The 11,210-nt window shown below is 45.9% G+C and overlaps 1 protein-coding gene across 10 annotated transcripts in view; it reads left to right on the top strand.

The window, feature by feature from the left end:
- Positions 1-9,316, top strand: part of Synrg (synergin gamma) — a 70,889-nt gene extending 61,573 nt beyond the window's left edge. For 6 of the 10 annotated variants that reach the window (XM_028772500.1, XM_028772503.1, XM_028772505.1 and 3 more), the window contains 3 exons: positions 4,106-4,216; positions 4,566-4,601; positions 5,730-9,316. In XM_028772500.1, the coding sequence (XP_028628333.1) occupies positions 4,106-4,216; positions 4,566-4,601; positions 5,730-5,861 (279 nt within the window). In that variant the 3' untranslated portion in view covers positions 5,862-9,316. The remainder of the gene's footprint in view (positions 1-4,105; positions 4,217-4,565; positions 4,602-5,729) is intronic. The other 4 variants (XM_028772502.1, XM_028772509.1, XM_028772507.1 and 1 more) reach the window with 1 other exon arrangement.
- The last annotated feature ends 1,894 nt before the right edge of the window (positions 9,317-11,210 follow it).

Here is an 11,210-nt window from a genome sequence, read left to right on the forward strand (position 1 = left end):
AGAGAAAGAAAGAAAGAAAGAAAGAAAGAAAGAAAGAAAGAAAGAAAAAAAGAAAGGAAGGAAGGAAGGAAGGAAGAAAGAAAGAAAGGAAGAAAGAGGAAACAACAAAAATGAAATGGTATACTAGTCCCAAACCAAAATTCATTTAATTTTTTTTAAAAATTAAACTCAAGTAAGCAATTTAACAGCAATTTTAAGTCAAACTGTGACAGGTAGCAAAAGAAAGATACACAGATTTGATATTTAGATGCTAAACAATGGCAGCAGAAAAATATTAAAAGTCTTTATTTTCTGTAGCCCAAGGATTTTGTCTCTATAAAAACAGAAAACTATGTACATACGGTAAGAACTCTCCAATTCACAGCAGCATCTGGGGTCTGAGCAAGGTGCTGGAGGCCACGCTCACTGGCATGTGATGAACGGCATGTGTAGTCCACACTGTATGTTGTATGTCCAGTACCAGGGCTGCAGTGATGTCATAGGACACACCACGGAGGAGTGCTGCCAGCATACCTCAGTTCCTTAGCACGCGACTCCGAATCAGTGGTTGGTGGCTGCGTATTCAGAAACCTTTTACGGTTGCCAATTTTCTGTGGCTTCCATATTGAGTTAAGTGACCACATCTTGGGGGTCACAACCCACAGCTTAAGAAGCTGGGGTACAGGGCTAGACAGATGGCCTGGCAGTTAGGAGCACTTGCTGTTACTCTTAGGCTTGCTTCTATTGCTGTGAGGAGACCTCATGACCACTGCAACTCTTATGACAGAAAGCATTTAATTGGGGCTGGCTTACAGTTTCAGAGGCCATTGTTCTCATGGTGGCAAGCATGGCAGCATGCAGGCAGTCATGGTGCTGGAGAAGTGGCTGAAACCATACGTCTGGATCCACAGGCAGGAGGAAGAGGGAGAGTCAGGGCCTGGATTGGGCTCTTGAAACCTCAAAGACTGCCCAGTGACACACTTCCTCCAACAAGGCCACCTCTCCTTCTAATCCTCAAATAGTGCCACTCCCTGATGACCAAACTTTCAAATATATGAGCCTATGGGGACCATTCTTATGCAAACCAACACTCTACTCTTGAAGAGGACCTGGGTTCAATTCCAGCCCCCACCCAGCAGATAACAAACACCTGTAACTTCAGTTCCAGAAATATGATACCCTCTCCTAGTATCCAGTGGCACTAGACACATGTGGTATGCAAAGACATGTGGGCAAAACCCTCATACACATAAAATAAAAATAATTTTAAAGAGAAGCTGGTACATACATTGTAACTATGTTTTAATCTTTACTGAGTATGTGAGATACTTGTCAATCAAAGTCGATGGTTGTCTACAGTTTACAGCCCCTTGTAGCAGGTATGACTTGTAATCACGGCCATTGGTCAGTATCCCGTTGCTACCGGACACGACAATACAATCCTGTGCTTATGGGTGTATGTTTAAGAGGGCTAATTTTCGTTCATTAAGTTTGGCTTTGTTTTTCAAAACAGGGTTCCCTCTGTGTAGCCCTGGCTGTTCTGAAACTTGTTCTGTAGATCAAGCTGGCCTTGAACTCAGAGATCCACCTACCTCTGCCTCCTGGGTGTTGAGATTAAAAGCATGTGCCACCACTGCCTGCCTAAGAGAGCTAATTTTGTCATTTGGAAGATTAATTTAATCACAGGGTAATTATGCAGAGTCCGCCATTCTCATGGCACACTACAGTGTGCCCTTTTCATTTGCTTTCCTGAGCTCCCCCCGTAAACAGATATTCAAGGAATTTTATTAATTAATTTGACTGCTTTCAAGTCTTATGGTCTTATTCTAATTATTTCTCCAATAGTCCCTGATCCAGTAACATGATGTCAGACTGTCCCTAGTGCTCAGGACGAGGGTGTTAAAACCAGAGCAGTTTTTGATAAATGCGGACAGCTGCTCGCCTAGAGTAGCGGTTCTGGACAGTATAACAACCACCAGGTAGTTCTGCTGCTGGGCAGTTCTTCCCAGCTCCATGATTAATGCTGTCACACAGCAAACTTGAGACTCAAGCCATGATAGGGTACTTACAATATGGAAGTCAGAAAGTGTTTCACTGGAGCTTGACTTACTATTCTGCTGGCTGTTTACATTTATGAAAGTAGCTGAGAAAAATGTCAATAATGCAGATCTTTAAGGTGTCTAAAGCCATCGCCTGTGAACAGCACACAAACTGAGAAATGAGCCTGTGTCCAGCAGTCACCAAGGCTTTGACCAGTGAAGCTTTCAAAATTTTAGTCTTAAGTCTAGTTAGGGGCAGAGGAGATGGCTCAGTGGTTAAAAGCACTGGCTGCTTTTGAAGAGAGGCCCCAGGTTCAATTCCCAGCATCCACCTAACAGCTCACAACTAGTTTTCAAGTTTTTGTTTGTTTTTTGGTTGGTTGATATTGGATTTTTTTTTTTTTAAAGAGGGCAGGGTGTCTCACTATGTAGCCCCAGCTGGCCTGGAACTCCCTCTGCAGACCAGGCTGGCCACCAACTCACAGAAACCCACCTGCCTCTGCCTCCCAAGTACTGGAATTAAGGTCCTGTGCCACAAGGCCTGGAAAATATTCAGAATATTTTTGTCTGTGCCTAAAGTTTATCTCTTTTGTAATCAACCCTGATCTGATTCTAAAAGCCACGGCTGCCCTGATTGCCATAGCCAGAGATTCCTTTGTTTTCATACTTTATAAATGCGAAGTAATATTGAATGTTAGCATTCTTGTATCTGGCTTGCTTAGGAGCATAATATTGAAATGTAGCCATGTTGATCAAATATCACTTTGCTCCCTGGCTGAGTAATCATCTATTATATCAACACGCCACGACTTGTTTATCCATTTTCTTATTACTAGACATTTGTTAGTGCCAGATTTGGCTAATATGGATACAGTTGCTATGAACGGTTTGGTTTGATTTTTTTTGGTTTTTGGTTTTTTTGGATCAAGATTGTTGACATATATTTTCCTTTCTCTTGGATAAATATCTAGATATGAAACTGCAAGCTCGTACAGCAAATGCATATTCAATCTTTAAGAAATTGACAGCTGCTTTCAAAACTAAGGCCCGCCCCTTTAATCATCGCACTGCACTCACCATAGCTACTAGATTTTTGTTATTTGTTTGTCCTTTTCGGAAGGATAAGCTAGATAATGCCCGTGAAGAGCCGAGCATAGCACTTAGCATAAAGCATGCCGGGCAGTTACTCCATTCACTGTCCCTGGCTGCTGACTCTCGGATCTCTCCTAGCATTAGCTGGACCTGGGTCCCCACCACCTGCACTTCTGACCCTGCCAGCTGCAACTCAGCCTGAACCAAACTGTTCTCTCCTCTGAGGCTTGGGCAGATGAGAATCTGCCCAAGCCTCCCTCCTCCCATCCACAGCCTGCACATGCATGCCCAAGGCCTGTAGATCCTGCCCCCTTAGCAGCCCTTGAAATGAGCCCTCCTCCCCTCCCGCTCTGCTGTCATCTAACTGAAACCCGCGGACTGCCACCCCCAGTCTTGCTGACACTGCAGGAGAAGGCAGGTTGGTGCCAGCAATGTGTGCTTGGTTCTGTCTCACCTCCTTCCGTTCCTTTCTGGATCCTTGATGTTCTTGGCCCCTCCTCTGCCCCTCGCCTGGGCTCATCTCCCACCCTCGACTTCGTCTTGTAGCTGGCCTTTTGCTTAGATATCTGTGTCTTGCTGCTGGGTGTCAATCATTCTTCCCTTCTCCTTCCTCTCCTGACCCATCAGCCCATCAGCCCACTGACCTTCTCCTCTCACCGAATCATCAGTACTCAGGTGGGATGATTGTGAGCTCCAGGAAGCATCCTCTTGGCTAAACGCCTCTGTCGAGCGCCTCAGTACTTACCCCGGTACTTACCTCAGTACTGCTGGCCCTGCACTGCTCCGCACCGCCTTGCTCCACTCTAGATTACGAGGTCCCAAGACTAGGGAGCAGTTTTATTCCCATTGGCATTGCTAGCAGCTGGAACATAGCAGCTACTTGGCAGATTTTTGGAAACCCAGCTCTGGTGTCATTAGTTGACTTAATTTTATAGTTGACCTATAATAGTATTTAAAACTGCTATGTCCTCACCTCTCTTTCCTGTCATCCACAGCCAGATGAGAATTCACTGGATTTTTCCTCCTGTATGTTACGGCCTGGGATCAAAAACGCCCAGGAGCTGGCTTGTGGAGTGTGTCTCTTAAATGTGGACTCCAGGAGCCGGGTAAGTTCTGGCCTTCCTCCTTCAGCTGGCAGGGTTCATCCCTAACATGATTTAAGGGGCAGCTGCATGTTGGCCCCTTCGCAAGCGCTGTGACCAGAGGCGGGGATGCTGACGTCTAGAAAGGTCTATAGAAGCAGATCTGTTTTTTCCACAGGGTAGTGGAGAAGATGCTGAAGGAGTGAGCAGAGTCCTTCCCTCCCAGCCGAGCATTGGATTCACCCCAGGGACAGGGGTGGGTGGGAGCGAGAATGCCAAGCCCATGTGGCTTTACCTGGAGGCAAGAGGCCTGTTCCAGGGACTTGATTAGCTTTTTTTTTTTTCTTTTGACCTTATGGTTTCAACATTTCAGAAAGAAGAGCCGCCTGCAGAAGAACAGCCTAAAAAAGTATGAGCCAGCTATATGTTACTTTAGTGTCTCCATCTAAGTCTTGTGTGTGAGAGGCCAGCAGATAATTCTGTTGTTGTCCTGGACTGTACCAATTGTGAATCCTCTACTGACTCATTCTCATCCCCATAATGTTCTATCAAATCAGCTAATGTGTCTCTGTGGGGCCACTGCGTCCTGTTTGCATGCTTGTGGCTGCTAATCAGCTTCTGCTGTTGTCGGCATTTCTCTCTGCCACGAATCAGCACCTTCTGGAAGACTAGAAGTTGTAGAGACAGTGAATGAGGTCGCAGAGCTTCAGGGTTTAGTAGATAACAGATAAAAAAATCAAATCATTTGGGTTTTAGGATTCGACCTGTGGTGTTTAAGAAAACAAACTGTAGACTGTTACCTGCCATGGGTAACTGAGTTACAGATGAGCGGGGGCTCTTGTATGTCCACTCAGTTGTCAGCCCCCAATGGGCATTAGACCAGCGGTTCTCAACCTTCCTAACGCTTCGGCCCTTTAATACAGTTCTTCATGGTGTGGTGACCCCCAACTATAACATTATTCTGTGGGTTCTTCATAACTGTAATTTCACTACTGTTACAAATCGTAATGTAAATATCGATATGTGACCTGACATGGGTCCTGACTCACAGGTTGAGAACCGCTGCATAAGACCTTAAGAGTTAATATCAATTGATTTCTAGCTCTTTTAAATGTTTTCAGTACTGATAGAACTGTAATTAGCCACACACCTAAGGGGTCACATGTTACAGCAATGCCAGCTTCCAGGGAAGGTGGCCTTTAAAGTGAGGGAACCAGTTACCCACAGGCCTTGACTATTTTAGTTCCCTTGTCCTGCCCCTTTTTCTCTCCTGTAACCTCTACCTGCCTTTTCTGTGAAGATTGGGCCCTTTGCTGAAACTAGGTTGGATAGTACTGACTTTTATACCTTTAATTAGCAGTAAAAATAAATCAAGCTTTCCTACTTGGATCCTGTAGCCACCTGCTCAGCTTTTGTCTGTGTGCCATCCAGGCCTCCGCCTCGGGGACCCCCGGGGAGCGCCCGCCCCTGGTGGCTGCTGATAAGCTCTTAGATGTAGGAAGACCCTGACTTGCCTCTATCTCTCTATTTCTGGCAGGCATTCAACTCGGAGACAGACAGTTTCAAGCTGGCCTATGGAGGACACCAGTACCACGCCAGCTGTGCCAACTTCTGGATCAACTGTGTTGAACCCAAGCCTCCCGGCCTTCTCTTACCGGATCTGCTCTGAAAAGCTGCTCAATGAAGCTGATTTTTGCTTGTTTCTGTCACAGGACTTAGGGTGTCAGGGATCAATAAATAGAATGCAAGTACTGCAAAGTCCCCTCCACCGGTCTCTTTGAAGCATTCCCCAGGAGGTTAGGGTCCTACTAGAGAACCTTCTGTCACTACTTCTGCCTGCCCCTCTTTGAGACTTAAGATAAATTGCTAGACCCAAACTGCACGTGGCACTGGATACTTGCTTGCTTATCTCCTCTGGTTTTGTTGTTGTTGTTCGATGGTGACTGGGTTTGATTTTCTTTTTTATGGATAGGGCCTTCCTTGATGCATACCCCTGGCTGACCTTGAATTTGCATAGATCCTCCCATGTCTGCCTCCCCAGTGCTGGATGACAGGCTTGTGCCACCATACCCTGTTTCTCTTGTCCTCTTTAGATAATTTCAAATGCAGACCAGAGTTTTCTGTGAGGAGTAATCTACTGCTGAAGTGTATGTGAAACATTAACAAGAGAAGAAAAACAAGTTATGCTAGGACCGGAGTCCGCAAGTTTGTCTCCAGCCAGCACTCGCTTATATCTCCAACATTATGGCTGGCCCTAGGAAGCAGAACACATTTTTCTGCATTTAGCTTTTAAGTACTTGAAGTGAATAAAAAAGGCTTGTGATTAAACTGATGCTCTGTCCTGGTAAAGAGAACACTGCTGTCTCCATGGGACAGCGACAGGCAAGGAGGACACATATTCACCTCCTGTAGCACCTCACCCTCTTCCCCTTCCTGAAACTCAGCTCTGAAGGAAGCCCTCCCTGCTTTGACAGAGCCCAGAGCCTGTGTCCAGGATGCACATCCTTCTCCTTGAGCCTTTATTGAGAAGCTTCTGTTTTACCTCAACATCAAGCATGACACAAAGCATGGTGTTTTCCCACCACATAACAGCCATGGACTGAAATCTCTTTGTAGCGACCTCTTTCCACATTCCCAAAGAAGACTGCTTAGGAGCCATCAATGCTGGACTTGGCAGTACTTCAGGAGAGATCTGAGAACGAACTCAGGGTGAGAGGGAGTTCTAGGCCCCGTGCAGTGGTTCTCAACCTTCCTAATGCTGGGACGCTTTAATAGAATTCCTCGTGTTGTGGTGACCCCCCAGCCATAAATTATTTTTGTTTCTACTTCATAACTGCAATTTTGCTAGTGTTATGAATCAGAGTGTAAATATCTGTGTTTTTCAATGGTCTTAGGTGAGCCCTGTGCAAGGGTCACTTTAACACCCTCCACAGGGGTCATTACTACCCATAAGTTGAGAACCACTGGCCTAGTGAGAGGAATAGTAAGGTAGGAGTGTGTGTGTGTGTGTGTGTGTGTGTGTGTGTGTGTGTGTGTGTACCTCAGATGCAGCAGAGGAAATAGGTTATCAACAGCACTGAATTTTCAAAGGAAAAGGTTCACACTGGTACAGGAATTTGACAGATAAACAAAATGCATAAAACCAAGAGAACGGAAGCGTAAGTGGTTAAAAGGGGTTGTTCCCAGGAGAAGCCAGGGAGTCTGGGACAGCTGTTCCTCTGGTGTGTCGGTCTGGGCTTTGGGAAACTCTCTGGATCTCACACGCTTCTCTTGTCTGATGTAGTTTTTATTTGGAAGTCTAAGACGTTGGCTTTTGTCTGTCTCACTCCTGCTTTTGCATAGTTCACACCTCCCCTTCCAGGACAAAACCTGACGAGCCTCTTGCTGTTCCATCTTGTACCTTTGTATTTTCCCCAAGACACGGGTCATTTTCAGCTGTTGATGCAGCTTCTCCTCGGCCTTTCTGTGGACCAGAAGGCAAGGTGAAGAGCTGAAGAGCCTGTTTACTCATCTGTTCCCAGTGACATCATCTCCAGCTCCTGACATTCAGAAAGCTGTCTGCATTGTGACTACATGGCCTTCCCCTCCCCAGGGCTGGTGGAGTGTGGAGGCTCCACACTCAGAGTAGGCTGCTTTTCAGCGCACTCTTGTAATGGCCCCTCTAGTGTCTCTTCACGCCCCAGAGTAACAAGTAGGCCCTCCAGTCTGTACTCTAGATTATTAGTAATGGGATTGACCTTAGCATTACAGATGCTCCCATTTTTGCCACATTTACACCACTGGGGCATTTTCTGGCAATGCTGTGTGAAGTATTTTCTGCACAGTGGCCTGTATCCATGACATCTGTTAAGTACCTGTTAGCTAGATGGTCTCCACTCCTAGATGTATTCCAGAATGCCTCAGTTTAAATTCCTTACCATAGGGTTAGTCACTCCTTGGGAGGTGCCAGAGGAAAATTTAGTGGGCGTAGGCAAAAAGCCTTTACCATGAAAATTATTGACTGTTTAATGCTTCAAAGGCTTAGTTAGAATCCTCCAGCAGGGGTTAGAGGGAGTGTGCAATATTAGCCGGCTGATTTTCTTTGTACGCATGTATTAAAATGACTCATGTTGCATTCAGCTTTACCTCAGCTCTTGTTAGCCAAGAGCCTGGTCCGTGTCCTTGGAAACAGTAACCAAGGTTACTCTTCTCCACGCTCTGCATTGTGTCGGGCAGCTTCACCCACAGCTTGAATAGCGACTAATAAGCACTTGGGTTTGGGTGCCGTGCCTTGCCTTTTCTGTCCTATGGTTGATGTATGACCTGTGTGGACATGCTTGAGGCAGAAGGACCTCAAGGTGCGCATGAATCTCATCTGAGCTTCCTCCGTCTGAGCCTACTAGTTTGCATACCATCTGGGATACACATTTTAAATTAGTATTTTGTATTGCTATATGTATTTTAGGTGTTTAGGTGTTTTGCTTTTGGTTTTTATTTTTGGTCTTATACCCTGTTTTTCTATTTATGTGTCATCAAAAAGATTTCTCAAACAGAGATTGGAAATGCTTTGCACTGGAATCTGCTCTAAGGCTTCTAAATACCTTCAAGGTCAAACACCCTTTAACGGGTAACAAATGGACTCTTGATATTTTCAGACATTTGTCCTGAAGGAGCCATTGATGCCTGCTGTAGACATCCCAACAGATGCCAGAATGCAGGTCAAAATGTGTGCAGCCTGTGGTTTGTCTAGATTGGGTACCACTTCTGTGCGAAGGGCACACCAAATAATTTTGAAAAGCCCCCTCCTTTCCAAGTCCAGTCAAGAAATAGAGCTTATGTGAAACAGCTCAGTTTAAAAGACAAAAAAGAACTTTACAAATACTTTAACAAAGTATCATTACGGTAAATTCTTACTTAGTTCCATTCTTTATATGGTGAACATAGTGCAAGTGGCTTCTAAACAGGTCACCTGTGACCTCTCATGTCGTAGCTGTAGCCCAGCTAATCCGATGAATGTCGCAAGCCCACCATGAGACGGCTGTCTTGGGTGTGCAATGTGGAACATGGTCCTGTATGTTAAAAGATGGTGTGTAGCTTTTCCCTTGTGTACACTCTAATAAACAACTACTCCAACTGCTGTGTTTACACACTGTAAAACTGCATGTCTGCTCTGAAACAGCCCCTTGTCTAGCAGGGAACACTCCTGACTGCGGGTCTTTGCTGGGTTAAAAGTCCACAGATGTGGTCACTAGGACAAACACAGGACAAAGCACTTGGAAGGTGATAGACTACCAGGTTCACAGGATACTCTTGATTACAGGGATTTTGGGGGAAATGGAGAAGGGGGGTTGTTCCTATGTATGCATGTTCATGTCGGGGGACAGCTTTGGGTGTCATTCCCTAGGTTGGGAGGGAGCCAGGAGCAGAGCAAGGAGATGCAAGAGACTTTAGGAAAGGTTAGAAGGATCAATGGCCTAGAAGTAGGCCTGCCTGGCTGGCTGAGAGGCCCCAGGGTTCCTGTGCTCCATCCCTCACCCCACCCCAGTGCTGAGATTACAAGTGAGTGCTACTGCACCTGGCCTTATTTTTTTTTCCTTTTATTAAAAACTTTTTTTCTCAAAAAAAAAAAAAAAAAAAAAAAAAAAACAAAAAACTTTTTTTCTCACATTATTCTGATTATGGTTTCCTCTCCCTGTACTCCCTCAGTCTTCCCCATCTCCCCTCATCTGGATCCACTCCTTTTCTCTCATTAGAAAACAAACAGGCTTCTAAGGGATAATAAAATATAAAATTCGACAAAAACTAACACATCAGAGGTGGACAAGACAAACAGAAGGGAGACTAAGAGAAGGCATAAGAATCAGAGACACGCTGGGCAGTGGTGGCACACGCTTTTAATCCCAGCACTTGGGAGGTAAAGGCAGACAGATTTCTGAGTTCGAAGCCAGCCTGGTCTGCAGAGTGAGTTCCAGGACAGCCAGGGCTACACAGAGAAACCCTGTCTCAAAAAAAAAAAAATCATTTACACATCTAGGAATCCCATAACACCACCAAACTGGGAGCCGTACTCTATATACAGAGGACCTGGTACAGGCCTGTTCCGGGCCCTGTGCTTGCTACCTCAGTCTGATCAAGTTGGTCTAGAGGGCCTTGTTAGTGTCCCCTGGCTCTTACCCTCTTTGACTCCTCTTCCATGGGGTTCCCAGAGCCCTCCGTAGGCCTCTGGACTAATTTCTGGTTGGGGGGTTCTGTCTTATGGAGTGGGCCTTAAATCAGCTATTGGTTATTCCCACAAGTCTTGTGCCACCATTAATTACCCTAGCATATTTTGCACCCAGGGCACCGTTTTAGTAGATGAAAGGTTTTGTGGCTGGCTTGGTGTTTCTCTTTGTAATTTACTCTCTATCTTCCCATACCAGAGGTCCCTGAGAATGGGGACGGAGTGAGGAGAGGCCACAGCAGGTCTACAGAGCGGGGAATGAGACTTGGGGATTGAACTTGCAGGAATAGAGGGAGAGGTGAAGATGTACAGTGAGCCTACTTGTTTCCCCTGTGAGAATAGCCTGAGGGCTCCCAGGGGGTACCTGCTGGACTGGGGTGGGAGGAGCTGGGACACAGCAGTGAACTGGGGGGAGGGAGGGAGGTTAGGAGGAGAGGATCTGTGGGATCCACTGGAGATGGAGCCAAGGAGAAAGGAACCTGCAGCCAATGTTCTGCTGTAGAGCTGGTGATGAGACTGGGGGATTGGGTTTGGAGGAGCAGAGTCAGCCTACCTGCGTCCCTAGCTGGAGTGCATACCTAGCAATATTTTATGTGGGTTCTAGGAGTAAAACTCGGGTCCTTATGTTTGCACAGTGAGCACCTTACTGACCAAGCCTTCTCTGCAGCCCTCGTCAGGATTTTCACAGCAAGGTTTGTCTTAATCACAGTGAGTGGCAGCAAGTATTTTCTTCTTGCAGTACAGTGATTACTAAGGGGTTCCTAGTCAGAAACTGACTTAAAGCTTGACTTCATGCTTTCATGCTAAAAAAGCCAGACT

The sequence above is a fragment of the Grammomys surdaster genome, unplaced genomic scaffold (genome assembly GCF_004785775.1).
Source record: "Grammomys surdaster isolate TR1022 unplaced genomic scaffold, NIH_TR_1.0 213, whole genome shotgun sequence".
Taxonomy (NCBI): Eukaryota; Metazoa; Chordata; class Mammalia; order Rodentia; family Muridae; genus Grammomys; species Grammomys surdaster.